General features: G+C 42.0%; 1 protein-coding gene across 1 annotated transcript; it reads left to right on the top strand.

Moving 5' to 3' along the window:
- Nucleotides 1-672: 672 nt before the first annotated feature.
- On the top strand, nt 673-27812 carry slc9a1a (solute carrier family 9 member A1a). The gene is made up of 12 exons (XM_080471853.1): nt 673-1736; nt 11531-12003; nt 12907-13157; nt 14684-14901; nt 16248-16450; nt 19264-19353; nt 21628-21698; nt 21986-22162; nt 22774-22900; nt 23216-23317; nt 25220-25301; nt 26071-27812. Exons 1-12 carry the CDS (start codon nt 1442-1444, stop codon nt 26343-26345), a joined length of 2364 nt encoding a protein of 787 aa, XP_080327979.1. The 5' UTR covers nt 673-1441; the 3' UTR covers nt 26346-27812.

A 27812-nucleotide genomic window follows, 5' to 3' on the forward strand; every position in this document is an offset into this window, starting at 1 on the left:
ATTTGGCAAGTTTTCGTGATCGTGTTAGAGACAAAAAGAATTCCATGTACATACAAGGTTTTGCTGGTATATATTTACATTTTCTAGGGAGGGGGAGTTGAGTGTAGTATATGTTTCTTTTCTTCAGCATATGTTCCATGTTCATGATTATAATCTGTAACAGAGAATATTATATTATTGTTTTAATGGGGAGGTCAAGAAGTATCAATCCACTGTTGTTCCTGTAACATAGATATGCATTAATATACCGTATATCTTTGCAATTCCAAGAACAGACATTCTTTTTCTTTACCGGTTTTTTGTTTGGTAGGTCATTTTCTGTCTTAAAGTTGGCAAAAAATGTCTGGTTTCCTTCTTTTTGGTTCAAACTGAAGCTCAAGGTAAACCATGGTATGTTTCTGATATCATTTGGGTATCTTTGTGGCCAATTCAAGTGCAGTGCCTCTTCATGTGACACACCTTATCTAGTTAGGTTCAGATCAGGGTCACCTTCAGCCCTTGGGTTCCTATTCCAGTTAATCTCTAGAGAAGATGCTGCCCCGCGAGAGGAGATATCTTAAACCTCCATTCCTATAGGTGTCACTATAGTCAGACTCCCCTCCCCTTCTCCTCCTCCTCGGTCTACCTCCACCTCCGATCCACCGAACCTCTGAGAAAGCGTGTGCGCGTTTTGAAGGTTGTACGATCCCACAGCAGCGCAGCCGACAGGGGGAGACGCCACTGAGCTCGAGCCCCCGGGACAAGACCTCCTCAGCCAGGGCGGAGCCCACCCACAGTCCTCAGCCCTCCATCCGCCCCTCCCTCCCGCCCCAACCCAAGGTCTTGTCCTCCACGGGCGCACGGCGCTGGGATGCCGCAGACACGGACGCTCACGTCAAAAAGTTAAACCGCCTCTGGTTGCGCGGCAGAATGCACCGTGACAGCGGCGTGGCGTCTCTTCAAGGTCAGCCCCGGAGCTCCGCCGCCGCCTCGCGGGCCAATTTCTCGGACAGCAGGGGACGACGGAGTGGCGCGGAGGAGGAGGAAGGGATGCCGCTGAGTCTCGCTCGCCTCCAGCATCTACAATGACATCTCCCCCCGACGAGGACGTCGCCGGCCACTGACACGGGAGCCGGTGAACTCGTGAAGCGCCGCGGTGAGGAACAGCCAGCTGTGTTTTTAAAAGAAACTTGTTCACACCATCTCCTGGCGTTTCCTGCTTCCCTGCTCCGGCGGCCTGTGTCGGTGTGACGGCTCACCTGGACACCGACTTGCACGCTGAAGGCAGACCCGGAATGGTCAACCGTCGGTTTTGGTCTAATTAACCGAAATGACCGGTAAAGTCGGGATGTTCTTCGGTTAAACAACCAGAAGCGACGTGAACACTGCGGAGTTTGCCGTTAAGCCAACTTCCTTGAACTTGTTGTTTATTTTGAGGACTTTTCTTCCCTAAATTGTCGCCATGGCTCCGCGGACCGGCTGGTCTCACCGCCCGGCGGGGTTCGCTCGGGGTCTCCCGGAGCGGGGGCTGCTCCTGCTGGTGGTGCTGGTGCTCCTGGAGGGCTCCGTGCTCCCCCTCGGAGCTGCCAGCTCTCCGGATATCGGCCACCAGGAAGAGCCCCACGAGCACAATGCGGCGGCCGAGACGCATAACATCACGAAGAAGCCTTTCCCCGTGCTGAGCCTCGACTACCACCACATCCAGATCCCCTTCGAGATCTCCCTGTGGGTGCTGCTGGCCTCTTTAATGAAATTAGGTGAGTGTCCTGTCATGTGGATGTTACGTGTTTAGGTTCCATGAGTTCAGGAAATGCTGTGTGTGGCCTTGGTTACAGGTGCTTTCATTGCAGCCATCTGCTCCAGTGTACTATTACCCAGGTATCGTTTATTATTATTATTATTATTAGCGCACGTGGTGATCAGATAGATGTACAACAACAATCTCGCCATTCATCAGCAGAAAGAGCACTTATTGATAGATTAAAGTTTTAATTAGATTACCTTTCAGTGACTAAATGACCAGTGTGCTGCTCGTGGTATTCTGGAAACCAATAGAAACTGACACTTGGTACGCTGATATAACAGGTTTGTCCTGAACATGCTGAAATCAGCCTGTGAGTGGGTTCTTCAGGATTGCTGGTCAGGCAAGATTACTCATCAGATCTGTCAGCCTCATGTGGAGAGGATTGAGCTGCATCTACTCCTTGCAGTAGTGATGACTGAGCAGCTTAGAGCAACTGCTCGGATGTTGTAAAGCAACATTTGATATCATCCTATTCACAATTTTCTCCAGCTCTCAACAGTGGGACACACTAAATAACCTCAGATAAGCTCTCTGTTCTCCTTCCCGGTGTTTCCTGACTCATATGCTCCTCCCCTCTCCATTCATTGTTTTGTTTGTGTATGTCTTCTCTCTTTCTACCTTCCAACTTGTCTTTCCTCTCAATTACCGATCCTTCCTCGTGTAGCGATTTCTTAAACACTGCATTGTACTCGGCGTTATTTTTTATAAAGGGCAATCAGCTTGTCATTTGCCTGCAACATCACGGGAGCCTGACAGAGCAGCAGCGTGTTGCTGGAGAAAATACTGCCTCTCTCTGTCTGGGCGAAAAGCCCAGTGTCTCAGGGGAGAGGACAGGCAGAGAGAGACCACCTGGCTCCGGTAGCTTAGTTGTAGGACACAGCTCAAGGACAGTGAATTTGTGGGATTGGCATATGGTCGGAGAATGAGCTTCAGGAATGATGAAAGTATGAAGCAGACGAGTTAAAAGACTGAATGAGTGTGCATGCTGACAGCAGCAGCAGACAGCGGTGACCTTAAGCCGTTGATTATCCTGGACGACTGAAACTGAGCCCTGGAGAATCTGTTGTGACTGCTCAGCCTCGGCCATGTCTTTGATTCATCTTCTCAGAATATATATTACTGGTCTAAAAGCACTAACACAGTCCATTTATCTCTTAAGTGATCCTGTCTGTGCATGCTCCCCTTCTCTCCTCGCCCCCCCCCCCCCCCCCCCCCCCCCCCCAAGTACTTTTCTCGAATTGGTTAAACTCTGTACAGCAGCTTTTCACATTCAGTAAAAATCTTGGACTAGAAGTTCACCAAGAATTTGCCATAATGGGTGGAAAAGGGAAAAAATCTTCCTTTATTAGACCTTTTTGAAGTTGACTTTTGTCGCCAAGCTGCAAAAAAAAATATAGAATTCTTTACGAATCCAGGACTCATAAGCTATAGGTATTACAACAAGTGTGGTGTAGAGTTTTCTCAAAGCAATACAGGGTTACAACACCAGTTTGATTACAATCAGTAAGAAGAAAAAAAAATAAAACCTTATCTAAATGGCCTTGTTCTACATTCGCTTTGTGAAAGGAATATGTAACATATTGGCAACTCACTATATAAATGAGACCGCACCTGCAAAGTATAGGAGGGAGTACCGCCTGTATTGGGTCATAATTTCATCAAACATTTATCAGGCTCTGATCCTTCAAATTAGCTTCTGGTGAGGTCGGATGTGATAACGTTGACTAGTAATACTCGAGTTGGCAGTATGCCGCACCTTTTGCTAATTACCTTGGCGGCTGGGAGGCTGCTTGGTTCTGCACTTCCAGCAAAGGTCCCTGTATCATGTCTGACAAGTCCAGTCGGTCTCCCCGGCCATTTATTATTCACAACTTGCCCAAACAATTTGAAGAGAGAAGGTGTGTGTTACTCCAGTGTGACAGTCTGTGAAAGCCGCACATAATTACAAGTGGAGTTGTGGTTATCTGAGTATAGGTTATTGTCACACACTGCAACCTGAGCCATGATTTAAAAAAAATTTTTTGTTTGTTTGAGCTTCATCTACATATACGGTGTCTTTAGATCACTGAAGGTTTTTATTGTTTCTCAGAACTTTAGGGGCCCTTGCAGTGTGTGTTTGAACCAGGTGAAACCAGAGGCTTCCCGATTTCCTAGAAATGTAGTACAAACAACCTTCGTGGTCCCGGCTCCAGAGCGGGCTCGTGGAAGTTTGATGGAGGATACGATGACGCAGTGTGATTGGTTAAACAATGAGTAGAGCAGGAACAGAGGACATGTTCAAATGTAAATGTATACAAAAGAGAGTTCCTGATTGTGAAAATTCACACATATGAATATTGATTCTCTCATTTGAGGAACTGCAAGATCGTGAACAATCTGCGTGTCTTGTGATCGCTAAACATGCTCTTGTGTTTTTTTTTTTTAAATCTGCTCTTCAACTGGTGGCTTAAATTCTAACTTGCATAGTTTGAAGACCTATTGCATCTTGATAAGCTCCATTTCAGGAATGCTGAGGTTGTTTAAGTTCTTTTGTTTGCTGTGTCAATAATTCCCCAAAAGACCAACCCTTAGTGTAAAGATAGCATTATCTATAGTCAACCACAGATAAGTTACTCATGCTGATAATGGGTGACAGTATCAGTGTGACGGGATTCATTGACATGCACCCCAGAAACGGGGTTAGTAGTTTCATTTGTTTTCTACATTATTCAATTATTAACATTTATATTTAAGGCAGACTGCAAGTTTATACCAAATATGAGCTTTAATGAGTTTATATTGAAAGTGTCTTGCGACACAGAAGACGTCCTGTTCTTGATGTGGACATTTATTGCATGTCTTTGTTGTTGACGACCATTCAGAAACATGGCCATAATAGTATACTTATCTGTGATGCCTGTGTGATAAAGAGTCCCAGTTTATCTTAAGGGACTTGGCAAAACGTCAGTCAATGTCTAGCAGACTGTGCCCTATTATCTTTATTGTTTTATTCAAGTAGTGTCCAGAAGACTTCTCAGTCTTTGTCTCCAGAAAATGCTGACATAAGTAACAAATGTGTTCACCTGACAATTCACAAGACCATACGACATCTGGTTATTTCTGAGGGCCTGCAGACAAACAGTCCTTATGTCAGAATGTAACTATTGATCTTTAGAACAGTCATTTCTCTGTGCGTGCACTTAAAACGGCAACAGCCAGTTGTCATTTCTGGTGGTATGCCTCAAGAGCAATTTAGTAATTGACCTAACACAAACGAAAAGAAATGCCTGTTGTACTACGCTCTCACAGATACAATTGTTTGAGGAACTGTATTGATGTTTTCCACAAAGGTTAACTCTTTGAGTCACCACACATTACGTTTGCAATGTATCTTCAAAAACCACTCCACAAGCCTCCACCTGAGACTTTTCTCGGCATGATACCACTAAACCGCTGTCAACCCTCGATCCCCCTATTTCTCTTTGTGTGAAATTTATATGATGGGAATATCTGATAACTTAAGAGCGCGTGTGAGGTGTAGCTTATGAAAGACATTTGATACCAAGTTATCATAGAAGATATCAGCGGGAATCGGAGTCGAACTCCAGGCGAAGCCGCTTACATGCTCACTTACTTTCTGCTTCCACAGCTCAGAACATAGCCTGGGGAGGAATCACCTGCATGAGACCGTTTTATGTTATTCAGATGTGATGCCAGGGATCAATCTCAAGGCCCCGATGAACAATTTGAATCAGCATTGGCCTTGCCCAAGCAACTGGAGGACCACTTTTTCTTCATCCTTCAGTGAAACGATGGCTCGTAACAACTTCACACATACAGAGTGCTATTATCAGGAACAAGGCTAAAATCCCTCTAAATTGAACGTTTCTTGACCTTCCCGTAAATGCTGAAGTAGAATGGAGTTGGAAAGTGAGCCAGGGAGTCCAACATGGCCGCTTGAAGGAAAGGAATCAAATAAATGCGACATCAGTAACAATCTTGAACAAAGGAGACTTTTCAAATGTGTTTTTCTCTTTTGTGTTTGCTTAATCCAGACGACTTGAGTGTCATGCACAATTAGTCACCTGGCAATCAGACACAGTTCCTGCTGTTGTAAAATGATAATGTGTAGCAAGTCCCAGGCTGTGGCAACACTGGGTTCACATGCTGAAGTGAAGGAGCCGTTACTCTTTGCTGTTGCTTTCAATAACCTTTATATATCCAGGCTCCCAGGAGGGCGTGGGGCAAGGGCACAGTGGCAGCTTTTATTGACAAGCAGCCACGACAAACCCCCTTCATATTTAAGTCTGGACTGCAATGCAGTTGTGTGCTGTGAGTTATTTGTGGCCCACTTTCTTCCATTTCACCATCTTATCTCCCCTGTTATGGCTCTTCACTTGATGAGTGTGAAAGGCTGCGATTGAAGTCATGCAGGAGAGAATGTTCCAATTGTCAGCACTTTTCCTCGGTTGGACACTTCACGGTTCCTCCAACCGCGCCTTTGTCCAACGCTCACACGTTGGGAACTTTTAAATTCAAGAGACATGCTGGAATCTCTTTATGTCCGGTTCCTGGTCCATCTCTGCGCTCAAGTCTTTGCTTGTCCCTCTTGGTCGCCCATGAATGATAATGGGTCATTTACGGTTTAATTCCTGAGCCAGTATTGAGTGTGTATGTCCTCGAGGCGCTGGCAGTAATACATTAACACAACCAGACATGATGACACAGCGCCACATTTGACTAAAGGCCTTGTGTTACCGATTTTCTCTGGTTATTGTAGAAATGTTATGCTGAGGTGTGTTTTTCTTCTTTTCCTGTAACATTAATGTCATTACTTCAACTAAAACTTCAACAGATATCCAAATGTATGGTCCATCTTTCATCTTGTCTCTTTATACACACGCTAAACAATCCTACTCTGTACACAGTGTCTTAAATCTTAGGCTTTGAACCAATCTCAGCTCACATTAGGCAATTAGTCCATCCAGTTGTTTTTTTTTTTTATCGGTATAAAGGACAAATACCCACTTCAAACTATTTAGACAAATTGACCCCACATATTTGTCCTCAAACTGGTAGAGGCAGCTCTGGTGTCATGGAGAAACTCATGCAAGCACAAGGAGAACATGCAAACTTTACACAGAAAAGGCACCGGCCTGCTTTCAAACAGTTGCTTCCTTGCTGTCCTGATGGCAATATGTCTTCCCTCGTTAAGATCTTTAGAAGCTTTAAATGGCCGCTATAGTCTGTTTTACCTGAATCTAACAGAATGTGCACACTCCATTATAAAATAATTAAGCCTGTCTTTAATTGTGATCTATTTGAATGACATATATTGATTTGGGAAAAACGACATTGTACCTCTCCCATCGTATTATATTTCAGGAGAGTGTTGTGTGGAAATTCTGGTATATTGTATCAAATCACCTGGTATGGTCTTCAAATATTCACTATCTATTTATTGCCTAAGTAAATGCCACATCTTCATGTCTCTGTTATGGATTTTGATTTGGAATACATAGTCTTTGCCACTCAGAGGAATGTTTTACGCAAGGGATTATGGGACTGTTTGTCCTCTCATAAAACCCCCTGCTTGGTTTCCCATGATACCCTCTGGATTCCGTCATGCTTGTTTTGTTTTAGTGGAGCTTAAAATGACCGCCTCGTCTTTCCTGGTTTGACTGTTAGACCATCCAAACACATTCTGCAAATATCGCACAGTTTTCTGTAATTAATTGCGATTAATCAAATTTGTTTTCTACTTGACCTGAAGCTTGTAATGCAGATTTTTTTTTTATGGCAAATCGTGGAATTAATGTAGAGTCAACACACAAAGTAGATTTAAATTCAAGGACTATTTTACTAACTTCCATTCAGCTTTGAGTAAACACTGCTCCACTCCACGTTTAGCAAAAAGAAAAAAACTAAAAGAAAAAAAATCTTTCTTAAATCCACAAACAGAGAAGATGTAACAAAACCCAGACTTATATGTTAATGTGCGGGTCCAGCACTTTGAGAATCTAAATATTTAAAAAAGAAACAAAGTTGTAAAGTTATTACATGAACAAAGTGGCAGTAATATACTGTAATATCCACACACACTCACACACCAAAGAACGCAGATAAATTCTAAAATCTGCCAATGACTTTAGTTTTCTTCAACGAGCCATCAGGCAAGTGTTTGAAATGAAACTTAATATTCCCTCCACAATTCCAGAGTGGCTCGATGCGGCTGTACAGGTAGTGGAAAAAACATTAATTGCGTTAAATTTTTTTAATGAGTTGAATGTTTTAAATTAATCACCACAATGAATGCCTTATTTTGACAGCACTAATATATATATATATATATATATATATATATATATATATCACTGGATGTAGCTTTTGAGGAGTTTCTTTCAGCAAAAGATTTTTGTTTTTCCTTGTTATTCCAGAGTACCTATAAAGCCTGATGTTGGAAGTATGCCATATATTAGATGAGAACGCTAAGCACCACTCCCCTTAAAGGTGGTTTCTTAGAGGCAAAGTTTGTGTTTGGCGTTGGTAGACGATTTCTTCCTGGATAAATACCACAACATCGCACAGCTTTCTTCCGCTTGCAGTAGGCCTTAGAATTGTTAATATTGTTGGTCGTTTTTTAGATGTGCTTGTGAAGAAAAGCAATTAGAAAACATTTGAATATGAACTATCGCAGTTGTTGGCAGAATCTTTATGGAAGTCATTGTCATAAGAATCAGTTCTCTGTCGCTTTCACAGCAATGTGTAAGTCTCACCAATAATAAGCTTACATGGAGGTGTGCTGCCACCTTTTAATTTCCCACACAACCAATATCTCTGTGATGTTGATGTCTCTTGACACATTTAGACACGACATCATAATGATATAAAGGTGTCGATGGGAGTTGAGATGTTGTGACCGTTACAGTGCTAATTTATTTACTAATTTAGTTTCATTTTGGAAGACCTCCAATAAATGGATTCTTGCTTTCTCCACAAGCCTGAGCTTCGGATTGTCTCACAACTCGCTGAGGAATGTACATCCTGCTCTCCACGCATGCCTTCAGGGGACCTCACACAAGGTTTCTGTTTGTGTTCAAGTGGTTCTCACAGAATATCTTTGTTAACCCACCTGGGTACATTGTCCTAAGTGAATCGGAGTAGCTGCTTATTATCTAATGAAGCTCCTCACTGACTTGTCATTGCCCGGAAACAAAATCTCAGTGGATCGTTTCAAATAAAGCTTCTCTGACTAACTTTCCTCAGAGCTCCAAACCTACAGCTGCACAGCTGTGTTCCCCACAAACGTACACTTGTTGAGCTTGTGTTCTGCAACACTAACCGTGTTGTCTTTAAGCTGTCCACAGCTACAGATGTCCTGTATGAACCAAAGCATGTCAAGGATGCTACAAAGCTACGGAACACTGAAATCAGAGTTTTGTTCAAGCGAGATGCACCCAAACTTCATGCTTGAATTCTAAATGATCTGTTTATTTACTTTCAGGCATAAAGTTGTGAACTCATTGAACATTTGTAAAGCAATTACATAACTTTGATGCGCTAATGACGGAGCATTAATTGTCCCGTCTACCATCCGCCTCGTGTAAATGAACGCAAATTTGTGCAGCCTGGCTCCCTTCTCCTTGTTTAAGCCTCCCTCTTTGTTCAGGAAAGAGCACACACCCTGTGGTTATTGCGCAAGGTGATGATGCTGTCACTGCACCTTTCATTCTAGTCTCAAAGCGCTTGTGCTTCCTAGCCGTGGTGTTAATTGATAGTTTAACACGTTGCCTTTGCTGCATTTGTCGGAAACTCATGCGACACCACCGGGGAAAAATTCTGAGTGCCAGTTTTGCCCGAGGAATCTAAAATTATAGCGTGGGTGGACTTCATGTCTCCATGTAATAGCAACAGGCGAGGGTGGATGGGAACAGGCAACTTGTTGACGCAGATGAATGTGGACACATTCATTTCTCTGTCGCTCCCTGTTAATCTAAACACATCTGCATTTATAAGTTGAACCAAGTGACTTTTCACATTCAGGGGATTTTGTTTGCTCATAACTATTTCAATTGCAAATTGAGTGAGTAATATTTGAAGTGTTCTTCCACTGGTTCAGTTATTTTCCAATAGGCTGTATAGTTTTGACGCTGTGTTTTTATTGGCATCCAGTGTCCTATTATCCACCCCTGTGAGATTGGTATGCCTGCGTGTGCGCATGCAGTATTACCTGGTTCATATTACATTGTGTGTGTGTTTTGTGTCAATGCACCACCGGGTATTTTCATGCCGGCCCATTTTGAAAGTGACATGTCGTCATGCTGCAGTAGTGTACTGTAAATATAGCTGGCAAAAGACTTCACGCCATGGGATCCATGCTGGGCTCGCTTTGAAGTCTTCATCCCCTATTGTTTACCTATTTCCGAAAGCTACAGTTGTCCTGAGCCCTCGCTGAAAAGTGGGGACCATACCAGGGCTTTTAGAGTTAAAGTAATCATCATCATTTGTCAGACAATAGTGGAGCCTAAACGCTTGTGAAGAAATTCAGTCTCTTAAGACTCGCAGCAGAGGTACTTGTGCTCTGAGCCATTCAGCCTGAAGCGGTGGAACATAATTGTAAAAGGTCAATTGTGTAGAACTCTTTCAAAATTAAATTACCCCATATACAACAAGACAAATGGAATTAGGAAAGCATTTTTTTTTCCTTTAAGTGCTACTTCTTTCTCTTTCTTTTCACCTGCTCTGGTACTGCCCATGTGAGATCAGTGTGATTGAATGTTTTGCATGTTATTTTCATTTTTTTTTCCCCCACAAGAAATCACCACAGTGTCAGCATTAGCAGCTGCACTCAGGCCAGTATACTGATACAGTTGCAATACAAGGAAGCATATGAACTTTTAAAGGTTGTAAATATATGGAGTGAGTGAAAACGGGCATGCTCCGGCATGTCTGCACAGGTTTCAAATCAGAGGCGCTTCTTTTAGCATTTCGAGCTAACCTGCCTGGCCTGTAGGCAGTGGTACTTCCTTTTACCTGGGAACTGTGAATAATGAAGGACGCTGCGGGATTAAAAACAGAAACCAGGTTTTGTTTGGTTGGTGTCATTCCTCAGAAGAGTAGTTTGTTACGGGTGACTTTCCTTGTAATTATGTGTTGGCAAGCTTTCATAACTCTGCCATTTATGAAGTAAGAAAAAGGAGGCAATGTTGGCACGTAATTGTAAATTCAAACATTGTGCCTTGCATGTCACTTAAAGGTTGCTACTTGCTTGTTTTCCCACAAAGCCATATTTTTCTATTCAAATTTACTACACACGTTGACCGACAGTGGTTTTGTACTGGATGCTTTTTGCAGATGATCTGCAACCTATACAATGCCTTGATGCCCCTGATGTAGACAAACAGACTTATTGTTGTTGTAATGCTAAAGTGTTATTGATACTTTAGTCATCTGTGTCGGCAGAGACTTCCAGTAAATATATATGCTGTCAGTGCATCCCCTGCTATAATAGTGAACTATTTTTGCTGATACAATAATCTGCCTGCTCAAAAGTTAAACTCATTAAATGATTAACTTGTTAATCCACTGTCAAAAGCTGCCCGAGTGCCTCGCGGCGAGCACACTCGTGTCAGGTTACTAGTTATTTGTCATGGTACAAACACACACGTTCACAAACAAATGGTTCCCAGGGAATTCCTCCCTTTTCTTGTTTACCCTCTAAATGTTATTGCTTCCTGTTTTGTGTTCGTCCATTTTGTTTTTCTCCAGGGTTCCATCTGATTCCTCGTCTGTCCGGCATCGTGCCAGAGAGCTGCCTGCTGATTGTGGTGGGCCTGCTGGTAGGGGGGCTCATCAGACTAGCTGGAGAGAAGGTCCCGCCAGTGTTGGACTCCAAACTGTTCTTCCTCTGCCTGCTGCCCCCCATCATTCTTGATGCTGGCTACTTCCTGCCCATCCGCCCCTTCATGGAGAATGTGGGAACCATCCTGATGTTTGCCGTCGTGGGGACTCTGTGGAACGCCTTCTTCATTGGGGGCTTGCTGTATGCGGTGTGTCAGATCCAGCCGGCCAACCCGTCAGAACTCCACCAGCTGGAGCTTCTGCCCTGCCTGCTGTTTGGTTCCATCATCTCAGCCGTGGATCCCGTCGCTGTGCTGGCTGTGTTTGAGGAGATCCACATCAATGAGCTGTTGCACATCCTGGTGTTTGGCGAATCACTGCTCAATGATGCTGTAACTGTGGTGAGTGACCAAACCTAGAACGAGAAATTAGAAACTTTTTTATTTAAACCACCATAATCAATTAAAAAAAGAGACTTTTAACTGCAAAAAGAGAAGCCAACAAAATGTTAGACAAGCAATTATCCCCCATTGCGCATTAAAAACGTGTGCAACTTTCCACATGCATAGATGTTAAGGAGTCAAAATCCATTTTCAAATTTGTAGGGCAAAATGCAACAACGACCTCCGTTCCACATACAATGCAGATCAAGCCTTTATAGTTCTAAACAGTCCAGTTTATTGTTTATCACCAGGTTATGATGGCCAGCTATTAGCATTTTTAGCCGAGCATGGACGCCTCATCTGCCCTCTGTCGCAGCATTTAACACACTTCTTAAACCGGCTGTGGATCCAGGCCAATCTTCGGAACAATCTCGTCTTGAAACTTCAATGAGACACTGACATCTACATGAAGTGGTTGCCCTCAACTCTCAACATAGCAGTAACTGCTGAACAGATTAAAGAGAAACAAAGGGCCAGACTGAGTGAGAGCACTGCAGTGACACAGTGTAACAAATGATACTATGCTGTCGTGTTTCTTGGATAGTTTCACATCTTAACAGCCGTATTTTTTAAGTAACCGTAAACCATCTCGGCTCTGTGTTCTTGACAAGTTACTGACAAACTGTTAATGACATCAGGTGGTACAATATGTGAACTCTTTGCTGTTCTCTGCGTTATGTTTCGGCACAGATTTGAGTGCAGGCTTTTGTAAAATCTTCAGTAGCTGTCAGAGATTTCAGTTTTCCTTGATCTTTGTTGGCTGCTGTTGTGATTTGTTTTCAACATTTCATTGTATGTTAATATTGGCTTTCTCTGTTTTTGTTGTACACTCCCGTCTTTCTGCTTTTCCGTCTGCTGTAGGTACTGTACCACCTTTTTGAGGAGTTTGTAGGAGCCGGCACGGTGACGGTGCTGGACGGGTTCCTGGGAGTCATCTCCTTCCTTATCGTTGCAGTGGGTGGCGTTCTCGTGGGAGCCATCTATGGCATCTTGGCTGCCTTCACCTCCCGCTTCACCTCCCACACGCGTGTCATCGAGCCACTTTTTGTCTTTGTGTACAGCTACATGGCCTACCTGTCAGCTGAGATGTTCCACCTCTCTGGCATCATGGCGTAAGTGTGTTCACTATATTCAGATCTTGAAGTGTGCAGAGTACTCTAAAGTATAATATCAGCAAGGTTTACTTCCCTGCTGTTTGACTGAATTCATAGTATTGATTTTTAACAAAAAAATGTCTGATGAAATAAGATAACTTGTCAAGTTGACCACTAAAGATGAGATATTTTTGGCTCCTGTTTAAACACGTAATTTTTAATGAGAGGCATGTTTTGAATTAAGTTGATTAAGAAATATTAACTATAATTAGGTTAATTGTTACAAAACCTTAAATATCTGTTTTCCATGTTTTACTTCAGCAAATCAGCTTTTTATTGCTTAAATTATGTTTTCTTGCGCCTACCATCAAATGTAAACTAAATTAAAACTGTAATTACCACCAGGGATGGTATTTTGATATTATAGTAGTTAACAAGTTGATATTCCAGTCTGTCATCAGAGTGAGTCGCAACTTCCTTGTCTGCTATGTTTTGTAGAAAACTTGAAACCATGTAATTTTAGTGTGATTCCTTGAACGTACTTTCTAGGTTCCCGTCTTGTTCTGTCTGGTGCTTTGCTGCTGTGTGCAGATTCAGTGATTACAAATAAGTAGTTAGATTAACGTGTCTGCTTGCTGGTATCTGTTCTGCTTATTTATTCAAACACGCCCTCCTGATGCAGCATTTTTTTTTTTTTTTTTTTTTAACAAATGGCTTTTCCCTCTGTGTCATGTGTTATATACAAGCAGCAAGGTAACTGTTTGTCATAGATCCGTGCAGATCGCACTCCGTATTACCAGCAGTGTAATGAATTCGTCTGATTTAAACCATGCTCAGATTTATTGACACGTCAACATTTTCTTCATTGCTATTTCATCAGCTCATCCAGTACGTAGCAATCTATTTTCTGTTTAAGGCTGGAGGTGTTATTGATGACAGCAGAAGCTGATATACTACGTCCCTACGCTGTGTCACGGCCGCAGAATTTGTAGCTCCAAGGACAATCCCTTCTGATGAATGCAGAATCTGGATTCATTCTTTTTTTTATTTGTATCATTAGTTTATAAAAGAGGAGTTGAGAGCTTACTGGGGTGAATTCCTTTCATCTTTCTATAATAGCCTGAAAGCCCGACCGATATTGACAATGAGGGTGACGGGGTGAATGTTAAGCAGCTGCTGCAGCTTATGTGACGCAGATCCTTGTTTTTGGCCTCCACTTTTTCGACGTTGAAACATTGCGGGGCCAAAATGGAACAGAGAAGTGGTTACGAGACGGAGAAGTGTTGTCATTATCACCGTGGAAAACTCGCAAAGGACAATATTCAGGACTGCATTTTACTTGAAATATACAAATAACTGTTTGTATTATTTTAGTTAGACATTCAAGAATGATTTGACTGATGAGGCAGGAAGTCTAGAAACAAACAAACTTTTTTTTTTGCTAGAATGCTTCATGCAATTCACATATCTCCTCTACATCCACTTGTTTCACTATCATTCCTCTAAGCCGGCTTTTCTCTTGTTTTCTCCCCCCCCCCCCCCAGGTTAATAGCATGTGGAGCAGTAATGCGACCCTATGTGGAAGCGAACATATCCCACAAGTCCCACACCACCATCAAGTACTTCCTGAAAATGTGGAGCAGCGTCAGCGAGACGCTGATCTTCATCTTTCTGGGTGTAGCCACAGTGGACGGACCTCACTCCTGGAACTGGACCTTCGTCTCAGTCACAGTCCTTCTGTGTCTGGTTGCACGAGTCATAGGTCAGCACAGTACCACAGTATCTTTTTACACCGTTACATAAATGCAGGAGGGCCATATTCAGATGAAATTCGTCCAAGATCCTTTCAAAACTGTTCATTGCTAATTGCTCAGCATTGGAAGATGTTTTTCAAAGGCGATAGCAATATCTTATTACACTTTAAAGAGTGCTTCACTGGCATCAAACGGCAGTGTCCTCACGAGTAAGAACTGTTGCGATCATGTTTCATCACACAACTGTCGGTGCATGAAGGCAAGCGTCGCTGAGGGTTTACTCATTTTCAGGATGTCAAAAGTCCTTCTGCGGATGATTTGTCATGCCCGTGATCGTGTTTTTGTAGGAGCGATTGGAAATGAAAGAAAGCAGCATTCTGTCATGGAGTTACAAACTGTCATCATTTTAATGGTTTGGCGCCTGGGAGTTAATGCCTGTGCATCAAAATCAATTAATCATTGCTCACGCCTTACCTGCAGTGTGCAATACTAGATCTTAGTGTAAAACAATTGAAATTGTTCTTATCAATTGCATAAAGAGGTTTAGTTAGGCCATTTTTGTGGATCAGGTTAAATCTTGACCTTAATTCATCCGGGTTTGAATCCTGGTTGCATAAGGAAGGGCATCCGGCATAAAAACCAGCCAAGTGTAAAGAGCCTGCTTGCTGCGGCGAACCCAACAAAAACAAAGCAGCTGAATATGCTCTTGTTTTAATTTGTGAACTGTGCATCATAATTTGTGTGACTGATTTCCTAAGCACACTTATTGTTTCTAAATACTTCTTCCACCCTCCAGTGAAAACAGTCAGTTGATCATCATCATGCAAGAAAAGATACATTTGAGTAAAGAAAAATAATGCACATGCTATACCAATAATTAGTGATGCATCTTCCCACAGCTGTTCCCAATAACATTGTATGATGTGAAAAACGTGATGAAGTCTGCCGTTTAATGACAAATGTCTTGGTGTGACACAAATCCTACATGGCTGGGGGATACGTTGTATTTCCACGGCGGACACTGGGCGTTTGCTCAGCATTGTCTCTAACGCTATTAGATTGAATCACACCTTCATATTTGGCATGTCAAGACAAAGACTGTACGCATGTGAAACCATTTTTATATTGGTGATGAGTATCTTGTATCTAGTATGCAACAAACCTAAAGTACTGGAAATACTTTGAAGTGATTCTTTTCATGATATAATGATTCCTTTAAGTTTAAGATACAGACTATTTTCAAATGTCTATTACTCAAGTCTCTGTTGATCATATGAGAGATTTCACTGTAAAAGACTGCTGTTTTGACTCTGATCTTGTACATATTACTCATTCCACATGTTGCATTTTGCAGGCGTGGTTGGTCTGACCTACATAATCAACAAGTTTCGCATCGTTAAGCTGACCACCAAGGATCAGTTCATCGTGGCCTATGGTGGCCTGCGAGGGGCCATCGCTTTCTCCCTTTGCTTCCTGCTTAAAAAGGAACACTTTCCAATGAGAGAGATGTTCCTCACTGCCATCATCACCGTTATCTTCTTCACTGTCTTCGTTCAGGTACGTGTGATCAATCAAAGTCACCAAATACGGTTTCCCCTCGCCTTTTGTTCCTGCCCGATTCAAACGAGAGACATTGGAAACTGCTTGGATGTGCGATCGTGTATTAAAATGGGAACTGTTATGCTGTCATGGCCATTGTCGGATTAATCCGACTAGATAAGGAATTCCATAGCTAATAGTGATTGTCACCACTGATTCAGTGGCGAGCAACATCCTGCAGGTACTTTTACTGCCGTCCTTTAATGGATTAACTCACATTGCACAGTGTAAAAGCTAATACATTTAGAAGACTTAAGAGAAAATGCACATATTTCATTCAAGCTGTACAGAAAAAGACCCTCTGCCCATCAGGTTCCGACCAATAACCCTGCGACCATGAGACGACGGAGCTTATCGCTGCATCTGTGATGATGTAAATCTGTAAAGTAAAACCTCCAATGTGGCGAACGTCAGTTCTACCTCCAGTTTTTGCTGAGTCTTATTTAAAATGTACAAAGAAATGGTTAAAATCTTGTGAAATCATATGTACTCAACATTATTTCGAAGGCTGACTTTTCTAGAAAATGCGGCTTTAATTATAACAATATGTCAGCTGTCAAATTATCTTCTTGTTGATGTTATATATTTGCATGGAAAACAGTAGTCGTCCATGCATGCACATATCGGCTCTTAATTGAGTCTGCTTTAGACTTAATGGGCTTGCAGTTAGCTATGCAGAAAATTACTCATTGAATAAACGTCTCTATCGGAAAAAAAACAGTTTTGTCTCATGAGTTGCTCAGCCTCAAGTAGTCTGCTTCTTCTGTTTTGTGAAGCAGCGGTTCTCACTTTTAAAACGGGTGGAAAAATGTCCCAGCAAACATGCGGTGACTGTAGTTATTTTGTTCATGTCGAGCACCGTTCCCAACGCCGCTCAGCCGTGTCGGATAAATCCGTCTCCAGGTGCCAGTGGAGGAAGATACTAAGATGTGAAGCGGACCCAGAACAACAGCAGCTGCTAAAATAAGACCCTGCAAAGAAGTTCTGTCTCCACGGAGGCAAGATTAGAAACATATTTTATTCATAGCGATGGATTCAGCTCTCGCTCGGGCACTCTGATGCAATGATTGATGCAGACCAGGCACTGCGGGGCAGAGGCTATTGATGTGGAGATAAGAATAAGAGTTTGTGTGAGCAAGAGGCAGATTGAGTTGTTTCTACTTCGGGAGGCGCTATGGTTAGTGAAAACTTTAGAGTGGCAAATTGTCCGTTTTAGTTGTCGAAGATTGTTGACTTGTGGACTTATTTCAGGCTGATTAGTCCTTTTTTATATCTGGATGTTTCATCTGTCCATATTTGTTATCTGCTGGTTATTTGTTCCTTTAATATCAGGAATTCACTTTTCACTGAACATTTCGTGATGAGCAACTTCAGATTTGTCTTAAAGTTCAGGCTTGGAACGAAGTTATAGTTTTTGCAGTTTTGCAAATCAAAAAAAAGGAGACGATTAAATTCATTCTCTAATTGGCCAAAAATGACCGTTTGCCTCAGAAGGGAACCATTATTTAATCGACATCCACCACGCTTCTTTAAATATTCTTGTATGTATATTCATGACGCGTCCAGACATTAAAAACAAACGATTGACAAAAAGCATGAACAGATACATAAGAGAATAAAATGGATTAAAATCTAAAGGAAGTACCACATCTTTAGAAGAATACAAGAAACGCACAGTCATTGAGGCATAAATGTGTAAGATTGTAAACGACAAAGGGCTATATAGAAGCATTACTCCTCATATAACTTGAGAAACACGTTGACTCATACATTGTTTGAAATAAGCTGGGATGATACATGCATTGTACGAGGAATTAGTCAGGAGAGCAGGAATCGTCTGTCAGCCACTTCATGCTACAGTAAACCAGATGGTCGGCTTAATGTCAGCACAATGATACTGTCAAGCGTTTAGGTGTGGACAAGAACACTCACACACACACACCTCCCTTTTGTCATGCTGCTTTCATCAACCCTCTCTGTCATGATTTCATTATGATGTTACATTAGGTTGATGTTCATTCCTGGAATCACACCAGGTGACCAATGTCTTGCCACATAGGAATGATTTTCCTGCAAAATCAACAGAGTTAACATCAACAAAAAAAACGACATCTTTTTTCACTGCATTTGCTGAATTGATCCAGAGATTTAGGAAAATCAGAGGTTGATGAGGGGGGATCCAAAGCAAGTCAGGGGGCTCTTAGGAAAACCATTTGGGAACTTTCTTATACAACAAATGTTCCCAGTGCATAATGCTCACTTTTTTAATTGAGCCACTTTATTGATTTTTGTTTTTTGTTGATGTTTAAAAGATGAGTTATCCTTTGTTGGAGGATCATATTAACATCAAACTCTATATCTTGCTTCACCGGTGCCACTCTGTTCAGACAAACATCACTACTTAGAATCTGTTATCAGAGGAGAGCTGTACTTCACCCCTTTTTCATTTGTGTGAAAATGTTACGGTGCAAGTTGGGAGTTTTAAAGCTGAATCATAATCACTAAAGGGTTGCATATTTTAGAAAACATGCTCGTAGGTTATTACTGAGTAACCGATTGATATCAGTAAACAGGACATGTGCAAATGACCCAGAGAGCACTGGTTCATGTGGTGTACATGACCCACAAAGAAATCATAAAAACACTTTGAGATAAGAGTTTCAAATGAAGTTCACCAAGTTGGTCATAAGATCCTGTTACTGCTTGGATAAAAGGCCGTGAGGTGTTTCCAGAGAATAATGTTCGGCTGTTCTTTCCCCCCCCCCCTGCAGGGCATGACCATCAAACCTTTAGTGGAGCTGCTGGCGGTAAAGAAGAAACAGGAGGCCAAACGCTCAATTAATGAGGAGATCCACACCCAGGTAACAACCTTTCCTACGCCACCGTGCATAACCTTCCCTCTGTTTATAGTTTAAACGTTCTCTTTAGGTAGACAAATGAAACATTCAAAAACTATAAGCATCTTCTAGAATAATCAATGTAAAACATGTAGAAAATACTAATGAATTAACAGCTTCCCCTTTTACCAAAATCCATGCTATCTATTTACTCAGTCAGTGTGATCACAGCCGTTCCTGTTTGACACAGTTTCGCGGATTAATGAGTGGTAAACATTGCGCACCTAATGGGAATGTTGTCATTAATCTTTGGATAGTACTGCTCTGCCACTTTAAGTGGTGGAATAATTAAAAAATGACATACAGTATATCAGATCCTCTTGTGCCAGCAAGTTTGTCAAAAGCTGGTCATTGCTTCCCCCTGCTGGTTGGGCAGTGTTACGCCATCTCAGTAGGAAGTAAAGTACAGTAAGGGTGCGACACTAGACGGAAATCCACAAAGTTTTGTGAATAAAAACGTGGTCCCTCATTACCTAAAGATACCTTCCGAAACCACACGATTAATGTAATGCGTGTGTGCATTGCACGTGTTCTTGTGTCTTTATAAATACGCACAGAAAAAAATACATAAATGCATTAGTGTACTTAGTTTTTGGAACAAATCCATAAGTAACACCGGTGTGAGAGTTTGAAATTAATTATTGAAACAGTCATGAATACACATTTCTTTTACACTGACACACACACACACACACACACACACACACACACACACACACACACACACACACACACACACACACACACACACACTGCTCTCTCTGAGACTTGACAATGGGTGAGTCACCAGCGCCGTAGGCCAGCACAGCAGACTGTCCTAATGGCTTTCTCCACTGTAAAGCCGCAGTGGACAGATCCACCAGAGCTGGCTGAGGAGCGTCGTACTGGGCTAATATGCGGTCGTGAATCCAAAAACAAGCAAGACATTTGATGACGTAGTGATCATACCTCTTACAGAAAGGTTGCAGATCCTTCACAACATCTTCACTGTTCTTTAATATTCTTATTAAAATGAAAAAGTATTTGTATAATCCTGATACATAAATCTCACAATATTAATAAGTCCATCCACTCACTGTCGTACTTTTTGTATTTGTTAATATTTGTGCAATTGCAAAGGAAGGCTGTATAGTAAAATATTTTCAGTTTTAATTTTTAATTTTTTTGCCTCGACGCTGGCAACAGCTGTCACCTTGTTTCTTTGCCATTGTGTGCACGTTCACCTCCACTGATCCGTCTTACCTGCTAATCTGCACTGCAAGGCCTCGTTTCAGTCATATCAAAAACCATACACACTCTTGAGATTTCCAGTTTTCCTCAAATGTGTGAAGAACTGAACGAAAATAGGGTATAAATATGAACTGTGAAGCACATAGAACAGTGTTTACTTAACAAATATGTAAGTCAAATCTGGGAAAGAAGACGCTGCACTTTTAACGATCTTGAAATAAGAGAAAAGTATATCAACATTGAGGATATAATCGTTTTTTCTTCTCCCATTATGCTCTCACATTTCCTCTGCAGAAAAAGTTTGCATCAGGTCTTAGCTGTGACTTTTTCACCCCCGCAGTGTGGGGTTGTCTTGATATAAATCAGTCGATCTTGACAAAGCAGAAGTGGATTCTGCAGCTCTGCTTAATGACCCGTTTCCATGACAACGCTGGCTGTCAGACTGTCATCTACAGCCTTAGTCATAGCACCCGGGTGATCCGCAGGCCAGCTGCAGTCGGAACAGCAAACGCCTCGGCACAGTACCGCGGTTCTCCTGTCCCGCTGCCACTGTTAATAAACCCGGTCCAGTCAATCACCTGACTGCTGCTGCTTCTCTCTCATAGACTCTGCTGGAAAGCTCCTTGCCTGTTGCTGTTGTTGATAATGATGACAATCTTATCTGGGAGGGTATTGCATCATTGTCTGCAAATCTGTCTTCATAGTCAAGTCGCATGCAATAATAACCCACAAAAACCCTAATGCAAGGAAAATGCATCCTCTAAAAACCACTGATGTGCACGACTGAGTGTGAATGATAATACCAGGAAATGGCTGCACAATTCAGAAACTGTAAGATGGACCTTGAGACCCGTTTGCTCTTTAAAACACTCTCAGTCAGCGAGGTACAAACTGAATTAGAGTAAATAAGAAACATCTCCCAGAGGGAGGCCCGGTGAGAACCCAGTCCAGAGAATATGTGTGTTTATTTCATCTTGTTTAAAAACCCATCTGCTTTCTAATCCCCAGTTCCTCGACCACTTACTGACTGGGATTGAGGATATCTGTGGACACTATGGACACCACCACTGGAAGGACAAGTATGGATTTCACTGGAAATGACTCCTTTCTGCTCAAACACACTCTCCAATGTTTATCACCTTGGCCCAAATGACATTAATGATCGTGGTAATTTCAAACATGATTAAGTAAAACAAGCAAACAGCTATTTTGTGGATATTTAATTTAATTCAATAATATTTAATAACCCTATCAAGTAAAAAAAAACTTTAACTCGTCATATATAACGTGTCCCGCTGCTCTCACTACATATGCTTTTAGTCTCCGGTGGCTGTTTTCATGTCTGACTTTCCTCCTCTTCTCTCAGGCTGAACCGCTTCAACAAGAAGTATGTGAAGAAGTGTCTGATTGCAGGCGAACGCTCTAAGGAGCCACAGCTCATTGCTTTCTACCACAAGATGGAGTTTAAACAGGCCATTGAGCTGGTGGAGAGCGGAGGAGGCGTCAAGCTTCCTTCTGCCATGCCCTCCACAGTTTCCATGCAGTGAGTATAGAGCGCCGTCATTAGCCACCAGCTGTACGTCCCTATTACAGTTTAGTTTAAGATTTATTGCAATTCCTCAGTCGAAGTCATTCAATTCTACAGATAGGAGGTAAAGTTAGGCGATCACGATAAAAAAAGACCTTGTGAAGCTTTGTTATTGGCAAGCTGTAAAAGTTCTGCTGTTTTACTATATCTCCATCAAGAACAGTACCACTGAAAAGTGAATTGTTTTCTTATTTAAATACTCATAACACTACAACTTGTGAAAAACATCTGAGCTTATCAAATGTATTTTCATTACTTAGAAGCTGAAATTACAAAGTATAAAAACAGTAGAAAAGCTGTCTCTGAGATTATTATTGATTCTTTTTTAATGCGGATTTTTAATGCCTGGACTGGATTGTCTGCATTATGTTTCATACGCTGAGTAATCTCTGGGTACTGTTGCATTCTCTGCTCGTATGAAAAATGACTCAAAGCGGCTCGGACGTTGTCGGTGCTCCATTGCTCGATTCGGCCTGATTTCTACATCAGCATCATTCTTTGGTGAATGTGGAGTCAATTGTTACAAACGACAAAATCCTTGATTGATGTTTTTTTGTATTTTTCAGGAATATTCAGCCCAAGAAGCCGCCTGCTGCTAAGCCCGTAGAGAGAGCACTTCCTCAGCTGCCCAAAGGCCGAGAAGAGGAGATCAGGAAAATCCTCAGGAGTAACCTTCAGAGGACACGACAAAGGGTAACGCTGCTGACGAGAGAATACCTGACTTCTCTTATATTATTATCAAATTATATTGCAGACCAGCATCAGTAATGATTTTCACTTAAAGCCCAAATTACCCGTGAGCTATTACCCTCTAATGCATTGATTGCTTTAAGAAAAGAATGAAATCGGTAGGTCTGCTTTAACTAAGAGTGACTTTAAGGACACAGGAAAGCAATTTTCATTGATTTACACTGGTCATGAATAATGTTACCATGGTGATCATGGCCTTAACAAATGTGCAGTGACGTTACTGTAGCAATCCAGCCTCTTTTTTTCTTTATTTTGCAGCTGCGCTCCTACAACAGACACACTCTGGTGGCCGATCCTTATGAGGATGGATTTAGCGACTTACTTCTCAAGAAGCAGAGGATGATTGACCTGGAGAAGAAGGTAAACAACACCTCTTAAATTGACGCTCACCTCCTTAATCAAGCCAGCTGGCATCATTTTTTTTTACAAAGAAACACATCGTGTCTTGTATACCATTTTCACACTACAGCTGACCTGTTGATGTAGATGATTTGTGAAATGAGTCTGTGACGCATCAGCATTTGAGAGGTTTCATCTTTAACGGCCAGTCCGGGGTTAATTTTCTTTAGTAGACAGTTTACCGCGCCCCCCCCCCAACCCACCCACCCACACCACCCACTCCTTAATCGTCACTAAGGCAACAACACAGCGAGACAAACAAAGGTCAAGTCCCGACCCTTGTAACTTGCCGTCAAATCTCCTCCTCCCTGCAGATCAGCAGAAGCTTCTTCGTGTCCGAGTCTCGATCATTCAGCTCCTTGTTCAACACGGTGTGCTCACCCTTTGTCAACAGATGGACCGCATAACAATGATGTTTCTCACAGTATGATTAATCCGGGCTGACGTTTACCACATTACTGATCATAGTCCAACCTGCTAACAAACCTGAAGGTAGATGGGTTTGGCTGGCCCTGCTCTCAATGCACACCCACCACAATGGGGTTGAGATTAACAGACCGCCGGGTCGGTGTGATGAAGGCTTTACTCGGCAGTATTATGTACCATTTGAGTCCTGTTCTGTAACGCCATCTTGTATTCTCTGCGCCATAACCTCATGCTTTTAACAGCCTGCTATTTGTTAAGTACTTCTCTTTTTAATTCCAAGAAAATCACTTTAGCGCAAGTAATTCTGTGCGCCTTTCTCTTTGCGCCTGTTTCCTAAAAAAATCGTCCTTTTTCTTCAGCGTGCAGCTGTTCTCGCACCGTCAAAAAGCACTTCAAAACGTGTGGAAAACCCGAGAATAGTGTGCTACATTAATAATTTGGCAAACTGTTCCCGCAAAAATCGTAAAAAAACGGTGCGATTTTGGTGAAAAACAAGATGACGGGGAAACTAATCAGCAGCAGGCAAACATCAAATTTCATCTGAAATCTTCTAGTTGGAACGCCATTTGAAAATCACGACATTACTACACATTAACATTGTTATCCTATGATTCGTTACAAAATGGGCCAATATCATTTATAAAACAGAAAAATTAGTAAGTTGCCAACATTTATCAATCGCTCCAGGAAATGTTTTGATTGATCAAACATTAGGATTTTCCTGGTTTACCTCTCTTATACTGTGAACAAATGAATGACAAGCGACTATAATTGTATAATGATGGCGACATATCTTCACCACAGATCAGTAACGAGCCAACTGAAGGCGTCCATAACCTTCACTTTAACTTTATTATACTTTCTATAAACTGCCCTGGGGAGGCTCGTCTCACTACACTAGTCGAGACACAAATTACAACCAGTAACTCGTTCCACCGAGCCAACAGCAGTTTTATAATCAGATAAAACTATGATTTGTGTTGTAATTGGAATCCACCTTCAGTCTCGTAAATTAAATTTCTCTACACAAACGGGAGCTGATTTATTTGCTCCGTTAACGGACCCCAGTGCCGACTTTTATTCCAACAGCTGGTAATAACATAATGAAAACAGACTCCAGGTTTAGGGTAAATTGAATGTGTTAGAGGCCACTTTCGAGGATTTGTGCAGTCTGAAGAAGCAACGCACAGTTTTAATGAAGTTTTTTTTTCTCAAAATTGATTAACGGGGACCTGCAGAGGTTGTGCAGCTTAGCCGCTGAGTTTCCCACATGAATAAAGAAAGAAGAGTTTGTCTTTTTTTTTTTTTTTTTTGCATTTCTAAGCCATTAAAGCTTTTTTTCCTTGAATAATTGTGAAAGTTCAGTGCACTGTGATCTCACACACAAAAAGCCATCTCATCCCACTAATCAACCTTTTGGGGTTTTTTTTTCCTCAGATAAACGAGATGAATAACTACCTGACAGTACCCGCTGCTCCTCCTGATTCACCAACTATATGTAGAGCCAGACTGGCCTCAGGTGAGCACTTCCATCTTCACTGGAGCCAGATGAAGGCACTTCAGTAGGCAGATGTCGGGTATTGCCTGAAGTGAAAGGAGAGAAGTCACGATGTCACTAATGGGAACCAGAAGCCTCAGACGTTGCATTTTGTGAGGTTCCACGAGGCAGCATTCACACAATAGATGTAGAAACACTGCTGCTTGCTTGCAGCCACAGCAACATATGAATACTTACAGTATATTTCCCCATTTATGGAAATATGTTTGCATGAGTCAGCCGGCATGTAAAACCAGTGTGTGGTTTCATTTTAGGAAAAGATACTGATTTCTCACCTGCTCAGCATCAAAAAGGAAGCAAAGTCTGTTCAGGTATGTAGTTGAGTGTAGAGACCATTCATTGTAATTTGCGATAACCCAACAGCGGTCCTAACACGCATGCTGCAGTGATCCTGCCTGTAAACATTCATTAAGTATTCATCACTAATGAAGGAATGAAGTTCTCGAGCAGAGTTGAGCATGTTCCACCCCGGGAGGTTCTGTTCTCTCGGAGAGGAGAGCGGTTCCAGCATGCGTTGCGCCATGACTCATTGTGACCTCCTTTGCTGTGTTTGTTCTGTACTGTGGGGAAAACCAGGAAAGGTCCTGGAGCCTGCGAGTGTTGAGTTTGTGGAGTCAGTCTGTCGATCACATTTTCCTTCCCTTCATTCGATGTACATCAATGCATGGTGACGCAAGGTCGGAATCAGTTCTGCCACGTTCCTGAAGTGCTCCCTCTGTCTTATGTGTAGACCCTCAGGCCTACAGCATGAAGCCGGCGTCGGACAATGTACCGACCATCCAGGTTGACCTGGCCTCTCCTCAGTCTCCGGACTCGCTCAACGTTCTGGATGAGTTCCGACGGGCCGAGCAGGAGGACCCGGGCCTGACGATGACGACGAGGCCCGGCGGAGCCAACAAGCCGGACGACAAAGACGGAGCCAGAGATCAGCAGAAGCTAATGAGGTGTCTGAGCGACCCCGGTCCCAGCGCGGACGAGGAAGAGGATGAACCCTTCCTGCCCTGAGAAGACGGAGCAGATCCGGAGGAGTCAGGCGGCAGGCCCACCCTCACTAGTTAAGAGAAGAAAGGGCTGCTTCACTGCTCTCTCATCTCTTTGGTTCACAAACCAAACAAGCCAAAACTGCAAATGCTGTATGAAGCAGGAGCTAAAAGCTAAGGGAGATTGCCTGAAGCAGAGAAACAAAGAGCCATCACGTTGTTGTTGTCATTGCTCTTTATTTTTTTCGGACCGGAGTGAAACAGCGACTGCTGGAACTGGCTTTACGTTCGGAAAATCTGAGACATTCAGCAAAGAACTATGCATTACCAAAGGTTTGGACTGTTTTAGTGTCAGATGATGATATATCTTACTGTTTCATTTTCTCTTTTTTAATGATAGCCCAGTGAAATGATCTTTTCTTTCTGTTTCAACTATTTCACGTTTATCCTCAAGTTCCAAATGCAGCCAACAAAACACATCACTTCAGTCCCAGCTTTACTTTCAAATTCTCGAGTCTGATCGTCTGGCTATCTTTGTGTCACTTGAAATCGCTGGACATCCAAACATTTAGATTGTAGCTAATTTAAGATATTTTGCCTTATTTGATGTCAAACTTTTTTCACTTGGTGCATTTCTAGCTGTCTTATTTTAAATCAACATATTTGCATTTCTCGAGGACAGGAATGTCTGTTTGGTATCAGTTTGCTCTGATTTAATGGGATGTAGTTTATCAACTTGAGTGACGTGGACCTGGAGGGGAAAAATATACCCAGAAGTCACTTGGAGCTGAATGTTTGAGGCGTTTATGATGATGTCACACATCGCAGTTAAATCACATGTCTTTTATCACTTTGTTTCTCTGTAAATATGAGGACAAATTAACTTTAAAGATCCGCCCGAGTCCATAAGGAAGATGTTGTCCCTGTTGATGTTTAAGTATTCAACAAGTGCCCATCAGCAGTCACTTTTGACACGTTGTAATTTAAACCTTTGACATACTGACTTCGTTTTAAGATCACAAAATTCAGTATTTCACGTGCTTGATTGCGTCGTCGTGCTCATAAAAGAATCACAGTGAAGATTGATTGGGCACAAAAAAAAACAACCTATAATTCTATGCAGTTTAAATGTATAAATTATGTAAATGAACTATAATGTATTTATGAATACCCTTTAGAAGTCTTAATCTTCAAAACATGCAAAATGCAAAACTCTAAGGCAAATCACAGTAAAACTGCGGCTAAAGTCTTTACACGGGGCATTAAGGCAAGCGCTCCAGTTTTTTTTTTTGCACACGTGAGCAAAATGACCTGCAGAGAAAAACTGAAAACTGTCAAATATTCAATCGAAGCTGTACAGCGTGTACGATAGCCACAGAATACTTTGCATGTCTTTTTTTTTTTCTTTTACACAGCTACACAGTGATTTGGTATATAAATTATTTAAATTATCAATGTGATGATAGAATAACTTATTTCCCTATTTGAACAT

This window comes from Lipophrys pholis (assembly GCF_963383615.2).
Source record: "Lipophrys pholis genome assembly, chromosome: 9".
In the NCBI taxonomy this organism is placed as follows: Eukaryota; Metazoa; Chordata; class Actinopteri; order Blenniiformes; family Blenniidae; genus Lipophrys; species Lipophrys pholis.